This window comes from Aotus nancymaae, unplaced genomic scaffold, assembly GCF_030222135.1.
Source record: "Aotus nancymaae isolate 86718 unplaced genomic scaffold, 86718_ANA_hifiasm-v0.15.2.pri h1tg000014l, whole genome shotgun sequence".
In the NCBI taxonomy this organism is placed as follows: Eukaryota; Metazoa; Chordata; class Mammalia; order Primates; family Aotidae; genus Aotus; species Aotus nancymaae.
Genome location: NW_026988425.1, coordinates 50,049,535 through 50,069,963, shown reverse-complemented (window position 1 = coordinate 50,069,963; position 20,429 = coordinate 50,049,535). Strand labels below are relative to the sequence as shown.

Genomic DNA, 20,429 nt, shown 5'->3' with positions numbered 1-20,429 from the left:
CACACTTGCATGAAAGGCTCCCCTAATTGTCACAAGCTCTGTGCTCAGCTAGAGCAAAAGAGAAGTCCTCCTGCTGGGGCTGCAAAGTTGCTAAGCATTGTATGTTCCCAGGCCCTGCCCTGCTGCTTCTGGGAAGAGGCCTTTTAAGGACATGCTCAGTAAGCATTCCTGGGCTCTGAGCCAGTGTGAAAGGCCAGCATCCCTATATGACAATCACTGCAATGTCTGGTGCGTTTCTGATCCCGGCTGGGTGCTGAATAGCAGGGCAGCAGCAGCTGGGAAGCAGCCCCCCTGGAGACTGGGCACAGCTGTGCCTCACAGCGTGCATTCCCCAGGGTTCTACCCATTCCTTGATTTATTAGCAGTCAATGCGCTGTAAATTTGGGGTGAGGAGTCTGGGTGTGGTGTTGCTACAGACGCTTGGAATCTAAGAGGATGTGAGGAGCCTCAGGCACCCCCTTAGGAAGGTCCACTCCACCTGCAGCCCCTACTGTGGGGAGAGAGGAAGGCTTCAGGGCTATCTGGGAGGGGATGCCCAGAGCCCAGGCTCCCAGCAGACCACCCAAAAGCCAGCAAGACAACTGTCCGCTGGCAGCAGGGCAACACCTTCTGGAACTCCAAGGCGTAGCCCCAGCAAAAGCTGGGGCCATGACTCAATTCCTGGGAGGCCAGGTATGTCCACCTTGGGGTCCTTTGGGCTCAGAATCTGGGCCCTTCCTCCAAAGTCAATCTGTTAGGAGGACACAGTGAAAGCTTGGTATCTGAACAAAAGAAAAGAGATTGCTATTCCTTTACAAAACTCAGGTTTATCACCGTCCCTTCTTCCCAGCACAAGGTCACATCTGTGCCAACCAAGTTCAACTGGCAGCTGAGGGGCAAAGGGAGACTTTAACCTGGGCAGGATGTGGGGGGGCCAAGAACGCGCGGCTTGCTGAGTCTTGACATCTTCTCTGGCCAGGGTCGTCTGCACTGAGACCCCGAGGGTCTCATGGCATGGTTGCACTTAGACTTCTCTCTTGGTGTGCTATGGCAATTTTTTAGATACAAGAAATTCCCTGGTTGTCACTGAATTTTTCAGATATGGATTTGGTACTTCTTCCTCACACAGATGATATGGTGCTAAACTTTGATCAGAAAAGAGAAGCTGTTCTTTCGCTTCCGGGCAACTCTCTTCTGGCATCCTCAAACACAGGCATTGGGATTTTCTGGGAGGAATCTCAGGTGAAACCAGGAGCTCCTCAAAACTTTTCCCTAGGGGACAGTCAGGTGTGACTAAGTAGGTCACGTACTCATTCTTTTCCCCTCCTAAATTGTTTTCCTGACTCGTTTTGGCTTTGTCTGTGGAAATTTCTTGTAGAAAAGTCTCAAAGTTCACCACCAACTTGTCAATAACCAACTTGTCACTGGGGGTGGAACATGGTTTTAAGATCCTGTTTTCTGTGTTCACAGAGTCATCAGACTCCTTCAGGTTTAGCTTAGCCTGGAAAAGAAAAAGGGACTTCCAAGTGGTCATTGAGGAGTCACATATGACATAGCCAAAAGCTCGTTAGGCTTGGGATAGCAAATGCCACCTCTGGAACAGCACCCACCTTCCTCCCAGGCCCAGAAGTGGTGGCCAACCCTTTCCACGTGTCCTTCCACAGGAGCTTGGAAGGAGTGGCACATTTCCTGAGAATCGGCGCCCTAGATTTGAATGATTATATATAATTTTTTTTTGAGACAGGGTCTCACTCCCATTGCCCAGGCTGGAGTGCAGTAGCACAATCACCACTCACTGCAGCCTCAACTTCACAGCCTCAGGTAATTCTCCCACCTCAACCTCCTGAGTAGTTGGGGCTACAGACACACACCACCACACCTGGCTAATTTTTATTTTCTGTAGAGATGGGGTTTTGTCACATTGCCTAGGCTGGTCTCAAACTCCTGAGCTTAAGCAATCCGCCCACCTTGGGCTTCCAACGTGCTGAGATTATAGACATGAGCCACTGCCCCCAACCAATTCAAACAGTTTCTTCTAGAGTGTGCGAGGCTATTTTCCTCACAATCCTGTGCTCACAAAACCCCAGTTAAGATGGAAGCACCAGCTGGGTGCAGTGACTCATGCCTATAATCCCAGCACTTTGGGAGGCTGAGGTGGATGGATTGCCTGAGGTCAGGAGTTTGAGATCAGCCTCGCCAACATAGTGAAACCCCATCTCTGCTAAAAATACAAAAAATTAGCTGGGCGTGGTGGCAGGCGAATGTAATCCCAGCTACTAGGGAGGCTGAGGCAGTAGAATCGCTTTGAACCTGGGAGGTGGAGGTTGCAGTGAGTCGAGATTGCACCACTGCACTCCAGCCTGGGCAGCAAGAGCAAAACTCAATCTCAAAAAAAAAGAAAAGAAAAGAAAAAGAAAAAGATAGATGCACCAAAATTAGAACTCTTAGGGATGGAAAAAGCACAATCATAGAGATAGACTTGTTCAATCTCACCAGAAAATCAGAGGTGACCTGACGGCAGGGGCCATGACTTTGTCATTTGTACTCCTACAGCCTAGCTCAGTGCCTGGCATGCAGTGAGTCACTGATAAGTGCTGGCTCTAGACCTACAGATTATTCAAAAAGCATATTAGACATCAGACAGCACTGCCTGTGAACCCAGGTACTCTTTAAATGACACTGAATAAGCAGGAAAGTAAATGGCGGTATAAATCAGTCCAGTATACCAGACTGATAAGAGGAGGAAATGAAAAGAAAGCCTATTATAACGAAATGTCCATGCTTAAAAAAGCCTGCTGAGTTGGAACAAGGACTAATATTTAAAATTTGTGCATCAAGGAAAAACTGGAAACAGCCTTTCAGTAATAAGGATTTAAAGGTTATATTTGATTGGGCTTGTTTTGACGTAAGCAAAAAATTAAACCTTAAAAATTTCCTAACAGTTTTTCACTTAAAAATTTATGAAAACGGAGGGTTTCTAATTAAGGAATACTCACTAGAAAACCCCAATGCCAGCACTTTGAGAGGTCCAGGCAGGTAGATCACCTGAGGTCAGGAGTTCAAGACCAGCCTGGCCAACATGGTAAAACCCCATCTCTATAAAAATACAAAAAATTAGCCAGGCATGATGGCAGGTGCCTGGAATCCCAGCTACTCAGGAGGCTGGGGTGGAAGAATCACTTGAACCCAGGAGGTGGAGGTTGCAGTGATCCGAGATCATGCCATTGTACTCCAGCCTGGGTGACAGAGGGAATCCATCCCAAAACAAACACACAAACACCCAATGCCAGTTAATAAAGCCTGACTCTGATGTCCCCAACCTGAGAAAAGCAACCTGAGGCAGCCTCAGCCTGCCACGCCCATCAACATCCTCTGGTGATCTTTAGGCCGTCTTTAGATTACTGTGCTCTTGGCTGCTTTGTAAATGGCTTCAACTCCTATAGCCAGGCCTCCTCTCTCTCTAATTAGCCCATCAGGTCAGAAAGGGTAGGGCCAGAGTCTTTCTTCTGCAGCATCCTTTATAGGACCAGTTCCACCTGGGAATACACTGGGTCCTCGTGAGCCTAGTGAAGCCCTTTCCTCTTGTCAAAGCACGAGGTCAAAGACGTTCCAGGAAGGCTGATTCCACCTGCCCTGCCAGCCATTCCCTGAGACTTTTCAACTCGAGTTGTCTTGATGTGAACCTCAAAAAAAGCTCAGCCTAGCACACTTCCCCATCTCCATTCACCTTGTCTACCTCCCACGACAGTAATTTCCTTAATACAAACAGGAGTGTTTACCTGGAAATCATCTCCACGCCACGTGGCTATACTACTTTCAGCAGGGTTGGGAACGCTGGGCCAACACAGGTGAGCCAATTTGCTAATGAGAGAGAAGATTTTAAGATGGGAAGTGAATCTAAGAAGCATTAGCACTGTATGGCTGAGTCAAAAGAGGGAGGCTTTGCTAAAGGTAACTGTAAGGTTCCCTCCTAAATAAGGGCATGTCCGCCTGATTGATAGAACCTGGGAAAGTGGAGTTGTTTTGCGGTGTGTGCTTTGGGGGCTGACATTGCCAGTTATCTATGGGATGTGCTCAGAGGAGACTCTCCCCATACAAAATGTTCCTATCTTCCCCTCTCTCCCATCCCCGCATCTCCATACCTGGTCCCGATGCTGTAAACTGCACCATCACAGAGTCATTCCTTTGAGGCTTATCCCCCAGGAGGAGCCACATTCTATAAGCCTTATAAGCTACTCACACTTTCCTGTAATGGTTCTTGAAGTGTGGTCCCACACAGCAGCATCAGCATCACCTGGGAACTTGTTAGAAATGCAAATTTTGGGGCTTTACCCTAGAACCACTCAATCAGAAACTTTTGGGATAAGGCCTGATTCTGAAGCATGCTAAAGATCAAATGATTACTTAAGTGCATAATGTACAAGAATCTATGTTGGTAGCTTGGCTACTACCTACAGTTGGTAACTGACATTAGCTTGACCATTAACTAAGCTGCTTGACAGAGATGATGACAACTGTCTAATTTGGAGCTCAACCAGGGAAGGACCATTAGGGTGACATAATGCTCACTGCAAAGAGAAAGCATAAGACCCTGAAGACATGCTTTCTTCTCCAAAGTGGCCATGGCAAGCAGGACAGAGGGCCCTGCTGTCAGACCCTCAACGCTGCACCACAAGCAAGCAACGAGCTTGCACTAGCAGACAACTGGCCAGCACTCCAACTCCATGGAGACACTGCTCCCTGCTCTGCCTGAGAGAGAAGCTTGTAAGAAGGCCTGCTGCAGTCAGGACCCCCCGCTAGATACTGAGAGAAAGGGCCTGCTCTCTGATGCTAGTCTCAGATGGTACATGGAGCAGACCGAGCCTGTGAGGCAGCTGGCACTCTCCTGGCCTCAAAAAGGCCTAGCCCTGGGCATGGAGCTCTGGGAAGTGAAAATGCCCTTGCTCGGTCAGAATTCTGATGAGCCACTAAGTGTGGCCTTTAATAACCTCAATAAATATGTACCAAGTTAATAAATGAATGAACACCCCTCGATGGCAGAGTGCCCTCTCCTACGAAGCACCTATGATGCCTTCCACCTCTTTTTGTCCCTGATTTTTAAGGCACCCACTGTTGTCTACAGACTCACTTGGGTTTTTTGAGACCATATGCCACTGTCAGGATGATGAGAAGAAGAAGGCCTCCAGCAATCAGAGTAGTTATAAGGATAATCTCAAAGATACCTTTGAAAAAGAAAGAACAAAAGTCAGTAGTAAGTTGAGTTCCTCACCTCCTGGACAAAAATCAATGATTAACTTTTTGTTCTAGTAGCGTCAGTGACACAATTTCTTATTAGTTTTATTTCGATTAAATTCAATTTCTTTCCACTAAAAAAACCCCAGAGTTTTGTGGCTCCCCATCTAGGCATCTTCTCCTGGCAGCATTCATTCCAACAGCGTTCATTCAGTGAATATTTATTGAGCATTTTTAAATTTAAATTTTATTTTTTCGAGATGGGTCTTGCTCTGTCACCCAGGCTGGAGTGCACTGGCATGATCATAGCTCACTGAAGCCTCAAACTCCTGGGGCTCAAGCAACCTCCTGTTTCAGCCTCCTAAGTAGCTTGGACTTACAGGTGCAAGCCATCGTGGCCAGCTAATTTTTAGATTTTTTTTTTTTTTTTTTTTTTGAGATGGAATCTTGCTCTGTCACCCAGGCTGGAGTGCAGTGGCACGTCTTGGCTCACTGCAACCTCCATCTCCTGGGTTCAAGCGATTCTCCTGCCCTAGCTTCCCACGTAGCTGGGATCACCGGCACCTGCCATCAAGCCCGGCTAATTTTTATATTTTTAGTAGAGACGGAGTTTCACCATGTTAGCCAGGCTGGTCTCGAACTCCCGGCCTTGAGTGATCCTCCTGCCTTGGCCTCCAAAAGTGCTGGGATTACAGGCATGAGCCACTGCATCCAAAGAGCAACTTTAGCTAAGGTGTCCAAAGAGTGAAATTCAAGCTGATCTTAATAGTGAGAAGGCTCCAGCCATGCAAAACCATGGAGAAAAGCACTCCGGGCAGAAGAAACAGTGGATGCAAAAGCTTTGAAGCAGGAACAAGGTAGGGAAGATAAATAGAGGCAAAAAGAAAGCAGTAGGAAATGAGGTCAGTAAGGGACAGATGATGAAGGATCTTGAAAGTTATAGGAAGGAGTTTGGATTTTCTTTACAACACAATAGAAGTCACCAGTGGGTTTTAAACAGAGAATTCAGGGTTTGAAACTCTGGCTGCTGTGTGCAGAATGGATTATAGAGGATCAAAAATGGAAGCAGGGTGATTTATAATCTTTAGACCAGGGTAGGAAATGTCTAGGTCCCAGGGCTGGATCTTGCCTTCATTTAACCCTTGGAGAAAACTCCATGAGCCGATGAAATCTGTGCCCAGTGTTACAAAAATTCAGTATGGCTTTAAAAGATTGTAAACAGCAACATCAAAAAGAGTTCCTAAAAGGCAATGTTAGTCCATCAAAACAGAATGTTTTCTCTGTTAAAAAAAACATGTCGTACTCACATTTTCCAGAGTCATAAAGCAATTTTATTCTTGAAAAATGTGATGAATAAGAGGCTTTCAAGAATATTTCAAGCAGACAATTTTTAGCTTGTTCCAGTTATTGCAAAATCTTGGCAGTGTTCCTTCATTTTTAATCTAAAAAGTTATTCATTCTTCAAGAGAGTTGTACTCAAGTACGTACTTAAAAATCAAATCTCTATCACTCAGGGACTTGGCAAAATTAACATTTCTGTTTCTCCCATTCTCCTTCCTTCTTTCTGCTTCACCTCCTCATTCCATCTGCCTGCCTCTGAAATATCTCCCTTAACCAGCCATCATATGAAGCTACATTTTATTTTACATTATTTGTTATCTCTAGCAAATTTTTCTTGCTATTTTTTAAAGTAAAAGCAGGTAAGTTAAACATAGCTTTTTGCTCAAAAAAGCCTCCATAAATGACGAGGTTAAGCCCCTCCCTGGGGGGTCAGTGGTCCTGGGTTAACCAAGGTTTTTCCTTGAAGGCCCTGTTGTACAGTGATATGCTTGGCTGTGTCCCCACCCAAATCTCATCTGAATTATAACTCCCATAATTCCCATGTGTTGCAGGAGGCACCCAGCAGGATAGAATTGAATAATGGGGTAGTTTCCCCCATACTGTTCTCATGGTAGTGAATAAATCGCACAAGATCTGATGGTTTCATAAGGGGAAACCCCTTTCACTTGGTCCTCATTCTCTCCTGCTGCCACCATGTAAGACGTGCCTTTTGCCTTCTACCATGACTGTGAGGCTTTCCCAGCCATGTGGAACTGTGAGTCCATTAAACCTCTTTTTCTGTATAAATTACCCAGTCTCGTGTATGTCTTTATCAGCAGCATGAAAACAGACTAATACATACCGTAACCTATAACATGCAGAAACTGGTGACTGTGAACGGGGAGACAGCCTGAGACGGGAGCTGGTTTGGTGCTAAGACTGAAGTTGGCATTAATTTGACATCTCCTTCTCCAGATGATTTGTGGCTGCCCATGAGGAAGGATCAAAATGACCAGCATTTCCAAATTCAGCTCTCAACTTGCCTGCTCGCTCCCTCCTGTCTCCTCATGTATATGCTTTCCAGGAAGGTTGGTGAGCCAGGGAGCAGGATGGCTCTTTCCACATAGGCACTGCCCTTTCATTTGGCTTTCCTAGCCTTTGGCAGATGTCATTTCTCTCTGATGTAAGGTAAACATAGGGAGAGGTACCTAAGCATTGAAGGAAATACTCACTGAATGACAATGTCTTGAAATTTATGCTGGTCCCATTGGTTCCCCCAGCGCTGGTGCTGGCCATGACCTGAACAGTGTAAGAGGTCTTTCGTTGCAGGGCCTCCAGGCTGTACTGCAAGATGCTGGAGTTGACTGTCTTGGCTAAAGGAAAAATACAGAGGTCAAACACCACAGCCAAGCCAAACTGAAAATTGTGTCCCAGGAGCATCAAAATAAGAGCATTGGAACCATGCTTCCAAGCTCAGCTGTCTCATATTCTGACCCCTATTCATGTCCTGCTTAAAATTAGCCTATCAAGATGGATCAAGGACCTCAGTATAAGAGCTAGAACTATAAAAACTCTTAGAAGACAGCATAGGATACATCTTCACAACCTTAAATTTCACAATGGTTTCTTAGATATGATGCCAAAAGCACAGGTAGCAAAAGGAAACATAGATTAAGCTGGATTTCACTAAAATTCCAAGTTTTTGTGCATCAAAAGATAATATCAAGAGAATGAAAAGACAACTCTTAGAATGGGTGAAAATATTTACAAATCATATATCTGATAAATAACTGATATCTAGAATATATAAAGAACTCTTATAAACTCAATAACAAAAAGACAAAACACAATTTAAACATAAGAAAACGAGATTAAAAATTCACACCTCCAAAGAAGATATGCAAATGGGCAAAAACTACAGGAAAAGATGTCCAGCATTATTAGTCAGTAGGGAAATGCAAGTCTACGAGATAACCACTACACACCCACTAGGACAGCCATAATTTTCTTTTAATGAAAAATAACAAGTGTTGACAAGGATGCAGGGAAATGAAAACCCTCATACATTGCTGGTAAGAATGTAATCCCAGCACTTTGGGAGGCTGAGGTGGGCAGATCACAAGGTCAGGAGTTCAAGACCAGCCTGGCCAATATGGTGAAACCCCATCTTTACTAAAAATACAAAAATTAGCCGGGCATGGTGGCGGGGGCCTGTAGTCCCAGCTACTTGGGAGACTGAAGCAGGAGAATTGCTTGAACCCAGGAGGCAGAGGTTGCAGTGAGCTCAGATTGCAACACTGCATTCCAGCCTGGGTGACAGATGAGATTCCATCTCAAGAAAGAAAGAAAGAAAAAAAAGAATGTATACTGGAGTAGTCACTGTGGAAAACAGTTTGGTGGCTCCTCGGTAAGTTAAACTAGAGTTACCATATGATCCAGAAATTCAATTTCTAGGTATATACCCAAAAGAACAAAAAGCACAAACTCAAAACAGATATTTGTATATAGCAGCATATGTTCATAGCAGACATCTGTTCATAGCAGCCCTATTCACAGTAGCTTAAAGGTTGAAACAACCTAAATGTTCATAAACTGATGAATGGATAAACAAAATATGGAATATCCACACAATGGAATATTATTCAGCCATAAAAAGGAATAAGTACTAAACCATGCTATAACATGGATGAACTCTGAAAACATGCTACATCAAAGAAGCCAGACACAAAGGCCACATATTTTATGATTCTATTTATATGAAATATCCAGAATAGGCAATCCATAGAGACACAAAGCAGTTTGGTGGTTGCCAGGGGCTGTGGGAAGAGAGGAAGGGGGAGTGACTAATTAATGGGTATAGGGCCTCTATGTGGGTGGAAATGGAAGAGCTCTGGAAGTAGCGGTAATGGTTGCACAATATTGTGAATGCTTCTAATGCCACTAAATTGTACACTTTCAAATGTTTAAAATGGAAAAATATTTTACATGTATTTTACCATAAGAAAAAAATTATTTAGCCTAAGCAAGAATCCGAGCCTTGCCCAGTGTTTAAGATGTCAGGAGATACGGTGGACTGAAGAAAAAAAGCATGATTTGGTAGGGGCTGTAGAAGTCATGGTAACAGGGTCTATTTCCCTCACTCTTTAAGCCAGGCACACCATTCCTGGGAATAATGATTGGGGAGCTTCCGGGAGGTCAATTCAGGCCTCAACCAGGACAAATTATATCAATTCCTTCCATTCCCACTGGACTATCCTCTCAGGTTCTGTTCCTTCACTCTCATTTAACCCCCAAAGCCCCAGAAGTTGCGTGCTCTTGTCCCCATTTTCAGAGAGACTTGAAGTGACTCATGCCAGGTTGCAGGTCACAGCAAGGTGCGGGAGTCATGCCTACGACAGGTCTATCCCTAGCATCTATCTGGGGCTTCGGGTTTTTTTCCCACTTGGCTATGGACGTGCTTACAGAATCTTTTTCCGCCTTCAGCTTGGTAAAAGATGGTGTAGTTGCAGATGATACCCTTTCTCTGTCTCTTGGGAATCTCCTTCCAAGTGATTGTGACAGTCTTCACGCCAATGTTCTCCACCTTGGTCTCAGGACCTTCTGATGGAACTGGAAGGGACAGGGAGATAAATGATAATCACTGAACCATACCCCAGCAGATCGTTCCCCCACAAAGGCTCTGGCCAGTACTCAGACCAAACCACAGTGCTGGAGGCAGGAGGCATGGGTTGAGTAGGGAACTGATGAATCAGCTTGTCTGGGAAAATTGTTTTCTAGAGCCATCTCTCTTAAGTAAGAAGAGAAGTGGCATCAAGACCACTTGAAAAATTCCTTTCTTATAGATGTCTCACTCCAATTTGGTACCCAGCTTTTCCATTCATATCTGTAAAGTGTAGTTATTATCAAATAGTTGAAGAATATGCCTCCATAGGCTACCTTTGAGTGGCAGAAGTTATTTTCCAATGTTGAATCTGGAAGACGTGAGCTTCCAAAAAGATCAAAGTGAAGTTTGAGCAATTCACCAGTAAAGCCCTTGCTTATTGCTACATAATTAAAAATAATTTAACATCCCTAACTTAGGATGAACTCTGTAGGCTCCCTGACGTGGTCTTAATTCAATGTTATTGCTGGTAGCAGCTCTATTTGCACTGTTTATTTGTGACTTTGGGCAAGTTATTTCACCTCTCTGAGCTTTAATTTTCAATCTGTGAAATGAGAGGATTGGGCTCGACGATACCTAATGTCTACCCCAGCTTCAGAATTCAGCAGATTCATAGCATACAGAGTTCGCTACAAGACGAAGCGAAGTATGAGCCCTAAGACGGCTGGGAATGAGCTGCAGGCATTTGCGGCCTTATCCGCAGGTTGTACAGGCCCCACCTGTTTCCTTTTCCCCACAGGGCCTTGTCCATACATACCGCCTTCTTTGGCATAAGCCTGGATGGAATATGGCTCGCCAACTTTGTCGTGCAACATTGGATACACAGAAATGTTATAGCACCAGAAAGGTTTTAATTTATCTGTAAAAAAGAAAGAAAAAAGAAACAAGCATAAGTGCAGAGCATGGCAGAGTGGAAGGAATACTAAAGTTACGGCCAAACACTTACGGAAGATATTCCATTTCTCTACAGTTTCCACCTCTGGGAAATAAATAGGTTAGGGTGAATGGTCTCTCATATCTATTGCTTTTCTCAGATTTTCTAATTAATTCTCGTTTTTAATTTTTATTTTTAAATTTAGCCTTTTAGCTTTCTCTTTTTTGGAGGCAGGGAATCCTCAGGTTTGTTCTGTCCAAACACTTTTGCAGCAAGAGAGATCCACAGGACCGCTGAATACGCTGCCTAATTAAGTCCTAGAACTTAGAGCCATCCAGAAGCAGAGAAGTAAGAGATCCAATCCCTCCTCCATCACTGATTTTATCATATGATTTGGGGCACAGCAGAATAAAACTTAATCCTTCAAGTCAACAATATATCATCACCCTGTGGATCTCAAACACCACGAATTCTATCTCCTGTACTTGCCTGCATCCCTGCGTGTGTATTAATCTTAATATGGATGCTTGAGCATTAATAAATGATTGTAGTGACAAGATTAAAAGGGTAAAGCCTCATTAGGGAGGCTGAGGCAGGAGGATTGCTTGAGCCCAGAAGTTTGAGGTTACAGTGAGCTATGATCATGCCACTGCACTCCATCCTTGGCAACCAAGCAAGACCCTGTCTCTATAAAATAAAAAGGTTTTAAAAAAATTAAAAATAAAGAGTAAAGCAGACTGGGTGCAGTGGCTCATGCCTGTAATCCCAGCACTTTGGGAGGCCGAGGCAGGCGGATCACAAGGTCAGGAGATCGAGACCATCCTGTCCAACATGGTGAAACTCCATCTCTACTAAAACACAAAAAACTAGGTAGGTGTGGTGGCTGGCACCTGTAGTCCCAGCTACTCAGGAGGCTGAGGCATGGAAATCGCTTGGACCTGGGAGGTGGAGGTTGCAGTGAGCTGAGATCAGGCCACTGCATTCCAGCCTGGTGACAGAGCGAGACTCCATCTCAAAAAAAACCAAAAAAAGAATAAAGCTTCACTCGTGTATCTTACATAGGGCAGGGTCTTTCTGAAAAGAAGACTATTCCTATAACAATCACCTGGGAAAGGGGTCTGGCTCTTAAACAGGCAACCAGAACTCAAGAAAGTATCCTAGGTACGACAGCTGGGATCCACACTCTGGTGTTATCCATGAGATGACCCAGCTATCCAGGAAGGGCTCTCTGATGGTGGGTGTTAAGATAGTGTTTCCACCTTGAGGCCGGCCAGATATCTGGTCTACTTAACACCCACAGCTTTCTATGCCAGCCTTGACTTGGAAATGCCAAGAAGCGTGTCACTTCATTAAGCTTGCACAAGCTTGTCAAATGCTATTAACCACACTAACATCTTTGAAACCAAAGTTAAGGATCTAAAAATGGATGAAAAACCAAGCCCTGCACAGAGGGAACCTGTGGGTTGCACCGGGGCTACCTTGCTGGATCGTCCAGTTCCTGGCCTGAGACACAGGTTCCCAGGAAAGGGTGGGGGGCTCTGAGTCCATGTCCGGAAACCATTCAATCATCCAAGTGTTCACGTCTAGAGCACAGCTTTGCCACTTCACCACTAGCTGGTCCTCAGCAAGGCAGGCCTGCATGACCTCAATGCACTGAAATGCTGAAAACAGAGAAAAGGACCACTTCACAGTTACCCACCTCATTCCCCAAATGCAACCACTACACTGGCATCCACTCACTGCCTCAGCTGTAGAACAAGCGCGAAGTTCAGCATCTCCACCGCGGCCTCCCCGGATGGTGCTTTTTACCCCTCTTATTGCATCCCTTTTCCTTACACAACATCTTTGAGGATTCAGTGGCTGCTTTGTTTTTTTTGAGATGGAGTTTCACTTTTGTTGCCCAGGCTGGAGTGCAATGGTACAATCTTGGCTCACTGAAACCTCCGCCTCCAGGGTTCAAGTGATTCTCCTGCCTCAGCCTCCTGAGTAGCTGGGATCACAGGCATGTGCCACCATGCCCAGCTAATTTTCTATTTTTAGTAGAGACGGGGTTTCACCATGTTGGTCAGGCTATTATGTGGCTTCTTAATCTTCCTTTACCTACCCCAAATTGACCTATTTCCAGAAAAAGATCTCACTAGAGAGTTGATGACTAAAAAGACTTACCTTCCACAGGTGTCTCTGCAAGTCAAAAGGAAAGGAAACCTGAGACAAAGAATCTCCAAAAGTAGAATTTCAGGCTCTGGGAATTGTGTGGCTAGGAAGCTGGGAGATGACGAACAGAAAATCATACCAGGGAGATGGGCTCACACTTTCACTCTCTATTCTGGCTCTACACAAACTGGTTATGAATTCCTATCCTCAAGGCAGCAAGTATTGCATTTGTACCAGAAAGACAAAGACGCCGCAATCCTAAGTACCTAGTATGGATTAATACATAAGTGGCAATATTTTCTGCGGGACTGGCCAAAAATTTATCCCTGGAAACAGGCCACAGTGATTTATTTAATATAAAAGTTGAGTGTATGGCTTCTAATACAACATCTGGAACTTAATCAGAATCTGAGAGATATCTTATTGAAAATGTTTGAACACACAGAAGAGAAGAGAACTCCTAGAGGTGCGGTGAGGCAGAGGTGGAAGGTACAAATTGGGCGGGGCTCGGAAATTCCGGGGCGTGCTCTCCCCTCACCCACTCCTCACCAGCGTAGCACACCTCAGCCTGCAAAACTGGAATCTGTGGGAAGAGTGTTTCTTTTCCTTTTTTTTGAGGCAGAGTCTTGCCCTGTCACCCAGGCTTGAGTGCAGTGGCATCTTGGCTCACTGCAACCTCCACCTCCTGGGTTCAAGTAATCCTTGTGCCTCAGCCTCCTGAGTATCTGGGACTATAGGCACACACTACACACCCAGCTAATTTTTTGTATTTTTAGTAGAGATGGGGTTTCACCATGTTGGCCAGGCTGTTCTCAAACTCCTGACCTCAGGTAATCTGCCTACCTCAGTCGGTCCCTCAAAGTGCTAGGATTACAGGCATGAGCCACTATGCCCAGCCAGGAAGAGTGTTTCAGTGAATGCCAAAGATGATCCTGGATGTGGGCATAAAAGTGTCCTGCAAAGAAACCCCAAAAAGCCTTTTGAAGCTGGAAGCCTAGGCCACCTGTAGGAATTTGGGGACCGGAGTCCTGCACCCTGCTGTTCTGAGGCAACAAGCCCCAGCAGGCTGTGTGTATATTTAGGAGTCTGGTTCTTGTAATCCACAGTTGACAGATCCTTTTCCCAAACAGCACCCATATCAGACACTCCAGGGGCTAGTCCCAGCAGCAAGGCCAGGTCATCTGTCAACCTGAAAAGGTAACTCTGAGAAGGACAACTGAGACATGGAGGAAATGCGAAGCCACAGAAGGTACTGGAGCTGGGGCAAGAAGCACAGAGCCTGGAGATTGACCCCGCCTAACCCTAGGGCTCTGACTTTCTCCTCCAACCTTGCCCTGCTCACCACCTGGAAGCATCCCCAGTCAGTTCTGGCTGAAAGTCCCTGCTGGAGCCTTGGAGACCTAAAGAGACTCTTCTAGCAGCCAGTGTTGGTGCTCCGCCCAGACCCTCTCAGCTTCCTTCTTACTGTGTGTGTGTGTTTTGCTTGGCTTGGATGACTACGAGATATCACTTACACTCTAGAGTCCCCTACAAGATCCAGCGGGAACCCCCTTCCCTGGGGCTTTTATCTCGGATTGTGCCTGTTACGGGTTGAATTGTATCCCCCCAAAGTATATCCTCAGTGTCACAGAATGAGACATTTGGAAATAGGCCATTGCAGATGTAATTAGTTAAGACAGTGGGCCCTCTATAAGAAAAGAGGAATCTGGGCATGGAAACAGAGATGCACAAGAAGCTAGCCATGTGAAGACTGAAGCAGATACTGGGTTTATGGGAGTTACTGGAGCTGCCACAAGCCAAGGAATACCTGGTGCCACTCCAAGCTGGAAGGGGTAAGGAAGGATTCTCCCCTAGAGACTTTAGGGAGCATGGCCAGCCAGCACCTCGATTTGGGACTTCTGGCCTCCAGGACCACGAGACAATAATGTTTGAAGCCCCCCAGTCTGCAGTGCTTCTTTTCGGCAGCCCTGAAAGCCCACCCTGGTCTTGGCCTCTGCCCCTTCCTGGCCAGTTTCCGCAGCTTCCTTTTCTCATCTCCCTGAAGGTGCTTTTTTTTATTTTTTTTGAGACAGAGTTTCGCTCTTGTTACCCAGGCTGGAGTGCAATGGCGCGATCTCGGCTCACCGCAACCTCCGCCTCCTGGGTTCAGGCAATTCTCCTGTCTCAGCCTCCTGAGTGGCTGGGATTACAGGCACGCGCCACCATGCCCAGCTAATTTTTTGTATTTTTAATAGAGACGGGGTTTCACCATGTTGACCAGGATGGTCTCGATCTCCTAACCTCGTGATCCACCCGCCTCAGCCTCCCAAAGTGCTGGGATTACAGGTTTGAGCCACCGCGCCTGGCCGTTTTGAAGGTGCTTTTTTTAAAAAATGACTTGCCCACAAATCCTGGCCTGAAGAAGCCAGTGTTGGTGTCTAACTCCACTCCTTTGCACCAACACTGGAGCTCTGAAGAGCAGGGGAGCCAAGTCTAAAGTGCCAGGTACACTGCAGAGACTGAGGAGACCATGGGGCGTGGCACTGGCCGCAGGAAGCCATGAGTCAACCTTGAAAGGGGAAAGCCTGGTCATGCCAAGGGGCACCAAAAGGGATGTTTCCAAGTCATCACTCTACTCAATATAAACGAATTGCCAGGTCCTTCCATCATTCAACAAGAGCTTTCTTAGCAATGACTTCAAACATCGCCAGGTGTGGTAGGAGACACAGATCCTTCCTTGGAGAAGCAGGGAGGGGCTTTGACTGTGAAAGCCACTGATTTCTTGTGATCTGCGTGAAGACATTCACCTGGGGGGCTCATGTGCTGGTGCTGCTTCCCCTTTGCCAACTGTCCCAGCCCATCCTGAGCTCTGCCCCAACTCGGGCCCATCTTCCTTCTCTGGCCTCATGACACAGCAGCCAGGACCATGCCTGCCTCAGACCACGCCGCTGCTGACTGCTGGTTCAGGTCTCACAAAACCCAGGGCATGCTGAGCAGAAGGAACCTGCTTCCAAGCCCTTATTCCAAAAGGGAAATGTGGGAGCCCCCAAAGGTCAATAACCAGCTCAGTGTCACACAGCATCTGTGACCAGAATTCAAGGCACTTTATGAATAGGTTGTGGGATGTGGTACGAGTTGGGAATCCTGCAGATCCGAGCTGGAATCATCCCACTCCAGAGACCTCGGGAACATTACTAAGCTTGGCTGAATCCCTTTGCCATCTATAAAATCTCACAGCATCTACATGATGAGTTATGCCAAGGCTGAAATGGGAAAATCTATGTTCTCTTAGCACAATTCCTGACACATACTAATGGACAATGTACGATAACTATACTTACTTAATGATAGTTATACTTACTTAAGTAATTACTATTACATTGTCTTAACTAATTACATCTGCAATGGCCTATTTCCAAATGTCTCATTCTATGACACTAAGGATATACTGTAAGTTATACTTACAGAAATTATCTTAATAATATCTAGTTAGTAGTATTCTCATTCTCCAGTTGCCTCCACTTTATTAAGCAAATTTCTGTACAATATTACTTTCTTTTGTTTGTTTGATTTTGAGACAGGGTCTTGCTCTCTTGCCCAGGCTGGAGTGCAGTGGTGCAATCTTGGCTCACTGCAGCCTCAACCTCCCTGGCTCAAGCGATTCTTCCACCTCGGCCTCTCAAGTAGCTGGGACTACAGGCATATGCCACCATGCCTGGCTAATTTTTGTATTTTTTTTTTTTTTTGCAGAGACAAGGTTTCAACATGTTGCCCTGACTGGTCTCGAACTCTTGAACTCAGCAATCCACCTGCCTTGGCCTCCCAAAGTGCTGGGATTACAGGCATGAGCCAGCATGCACATCCAGGACATTACTTTCTTATATGTCTGGGTCTAGCGTCTGTAAAGTTTCTCTGTAAAGAGCCAGATAGCAAATATTTTAGGTTTTAGGTTTTGTAGGCTAGATTGTCTCTGTCACAACTATTCAACTTAGCCACTATGGCACAAAAGGAGCCATAAACCATATGTGAGGAAGTAGGTGTAGCTGTGTTACTGTGAAACTTCACTTACAATAACCAGTGTCCAACCAGAGTTAACTGCAAGCTTCAGTGTACCAATACCTGGTCTAAGACCATTATAACTGATGATCACACAGATGTATCTGACACAAAGCCATAAAAATACTAAGTGAATCTGGCATAACTTGAGTTAAATTGTATTTTATAATATTTTTAAAGTTGATAATCTGTGTCTAACAGAAATTTGATCAATCAGAAATGTTATTAAGAATGACAATAGGCTGGGCACAGTAGCTCATACCTGTAATCCCAGCACTTTGGGAGGCTTGAGGCAGGTGGATCACCTGAGGTCAGGAGTTCGAGGCCAGACTGACCAACACGGAGAAACTCTGCTTCTACTAAAAATACAAAATTAGCTGGGCATGGTGGCGTGCACCTGTAATCCAAGCTACTGGGGAGGCTGAGGCAGGAGAATTGCTTGAACCCAGGAGGTGGAGGTTGTGCTAAGCTGTGAAAGCACCATTGCACTCCAGCCTGGGCAACAAGAGCAAAACTCCATCTCAAAAAAAAACAAAAAAAGAATGACAGTAGTAATAATTAGCACCAGACAAAGCATTTTACATACACAATCTCATTTAATCTTTACCACAGCTCTGTGAGGTAGGTATTATTACATAATAGCTAAATTTTATGAGTAGCTAAGGTTCAGAGAGGTTAGGTGACCTGCCCAAGGTTAATGGTATCTTGTGGAAGAGCAAAGATTTGAACCCAGGGCTGTTGGACTCCAAAGCCCATGCTTTTATACCCTATTCTTTACCTCCTCCCATCCTGGAGCCACCATGGGAAACTGAGGTTACTATTCAACAGCACCTTTATTAACAAAGAATGTGTGCTCCAATGACACGTGCATTTGTCAGGAACCTCATCATGAGGGTACTGGACAGGTGGGAGCTAGGATTTCAGGGAATGAGGACTAAGGGAGTACTATTAAATGCTAACTAAAATATCAAATGTAGCTTAAAACACAAATGTAGAAATATTTAGGAATTATAAAATGAGGGTGTAAGGAGAATAGACAGAAGGGGGCACAGGCAGAGAATTCTGGAACTGGTTGTGTAAATGTCTGAACCAGTCTAGGTGTAAGCAAATAGAGAGAGGTGGGGAATTGGAGAGAACATTCCTAACTATGATGTGTTTCCACAAATAGTTATGCACACCTGCTCTATGCCAACGGCCCTATGCTTTTTAAGTGTTGGAAATTAGGTTTAAAAAAATAGGAAGGAAAAATAGACAAAAATCCCTGCCCTCATGGCACTTACATCCTATTGAGGAAGAAAAAGGTAGTAAAACAAATAAGATAATTTATAGAATGAGGGATAGTACTAAGTTTGAAAGAGAAAAATAAGGCAGAAAAGAGAAAATCTATTGTCTGCAATTTTTGAATGAGAATTTTTTATTTCAAAACAGGATATAAAATATGAGTTTGACTAGGAGCAGTAATATGTCAAAAACTACTTGACCAAAAATGTAATGCACTATTGATTAGCAAGTATAAACACTAGAATTTTTCCTTAGTAACAATGGAAGGGGAAAAGGAAGAAAACAGGAAAGCAAGCATTAAACCAAGGATGGGGATGTAGTGAACACCCATTTGTAGGGAGAAGAGTTCAAGAGCCGCTTCAGTCACAGAGGACAAACGTGACAAATAGGACAGTTTCATAGGACTCGACCCAGCTTACATTCACTCAGACCAGAACAAATCAAAGCTGCACATAGAACTTCTAGGTGTATGGCTTTGTATTCTGTAATTTATAAAGTCTCTGATTTTTAACACAGGCTTTGTTCCAAAGGAACCTGACTTCAAGCGGTTCATTAATCACTAGCAAATTTTCATTGCTTCTCCACAACCTAAAAAATCACCACTCCATTTTCATTTTGACTCAAGAGAAAGAGTCATCCTTGAGAGCACAGGGACTGCTCCCTGGCCAGTGGATGGGAACAGGCACCTAAGGAAGAAGCTGATGCTCTACTTACACTTTTCCTGAATTGCTGGAATCCTCAGGGTGGCCACTGGAGACTTTCCAAGAGAATTATAAGAAATCATAGACACCCAATAGCTCTCGCCTCCCAGATGCAGTTCCAGCGGCTGGTTAGTGGTGTTCATTGTCTCTGTGAGGTTAGTGTTGTTTTCTGGAAAGTACCATATGTTGTAGCCAAGTATTTTCTCTAGGACTGGGGCTCCTCTTGGCTTCTGAACCCAAAGAAAACAAAATTTATTGCCAATAACAAAGAAAAAGAAAGGCATTGAGACAGTGAGAAGCGGTGGGTATGAGGGGTATGGAATTAGGTTAACTGTTAGATACTAAACTACGATCAGTTAATTACCCTCCAGGGATAAATAATACATCCTGGGCAGTGATATTAACCCTTCAAGTGCCAGAAAAGGGGATTTAATAAATGTAGTCCAAATCCATGAGGCTAAACTAGGAGAATACCCAAGCCAATGTAAACAAGCCACGCTTCTTTCCTTCCGCTTGTGTCTTTCACTCCATCTCACTCGTGTAGAGGAGTAAGGGCTAGAAAGCTGACACATTCCCTTTGAGCCCATCCCAAGTCTGGTCTGGCCCTGGCTCATCTCCTACCTGGAGTATCCAAGGCTTGGAGAATACCCTACACCCTAGTCTTTTATTTCCATGCCTCTCCCTCTGAGAAGGGAGCCAGCTTCCCTGGACCAGGCACCCCAACCAGGCATCTTAGCTAAGAGGACTAAAACATTCAGGGCTGCGCTACCAGTCCCAAACTCTTGGCGAGACGAGAAGCTTGAGGTGGAACCCTGGGAACTTTAAGCCAAACTCTTATTTTCAGCCTTGAACTTGGGCCCACTAACCAGATGTTTGCCTAGGAGGGAGCATGCTGAGTATTTCCCAAAATTTATAGGGTTTCCCATTTGTTTCCTTTCTGTTAGTGATTATGCACACTGATAGAGCAGAATGCTTGAATCTAAGTCCAGATGGGACTTTAGCAGGCACCTCATCCCACTGCCTTCCCAGTTCAGGAATTTCCTTTACACTCGTTTTGGCATAAAAGGTTAGCTAGAATCCTCCTAATGACCAGGAGCCTTTTATCTCTCAAGATGGCCCATTTCCTTTTTAATTTAATTTAATTTATTTATTTATTCATTTTGAGACAGGGTCTCACTTTGTTGCCCAGGCT

General features: G+C 45.0%; 1 protein-coding gene across 4 annotated transcripts in view; it reads right to left on the bottom strand.

Moving 5' to 3' along the window:
- Positions 1-786: 786 nt before the first annotated feature.
- IL31RA (interleukin 31 receptor A) overlaps positions 787-20,429 on the bottom strand; it is a 61,100-nt gene continuing 41,457 nt past the window's right edge. For 2 of the 4 annotated variants that reach the window (XM_064375983.1, XM_012457298.2), the window contains 8 exons: positions 19,251-19,467; positions 12,545-12,727; positions 10,950-11,051; positions 9,994-10,140; positions 7,764-7,904; positions 5,108-5,201; positions 3,759-3,840; positions 787-1,480 (listed from right to left, as the gene is read on the bottom strand). In XM_064375983.1, the coding sequence (XP_064232053.1) occupies positions 1,025-1,480; positions 3,759-3,840; positions 5,108-5,201; positions 7,764-7,904; positions 9,994-10,140; positions 10,950-11,051; positions 12,545-12,727; positions 19,251-19,467 (1,422 nt within the window). In that variant the 3' untranslated portion in view covers positions 787-1,024. Of the gene's footprint in view, positions 1,481-3,758; positions 3,841-4,219; positions 4,281-5,107; positions 5,202-7,763; positions 7,905-9,993; positions 10,141-10,949; positions 11,052-12,544; positions 12,728-19,250; positions 19,468-20,429 lie in introns of all 4 variants that reach the window. The other 2 variants (XM_064375985.1, XM_064375984.1) reach the window with 2 other exon arrangements.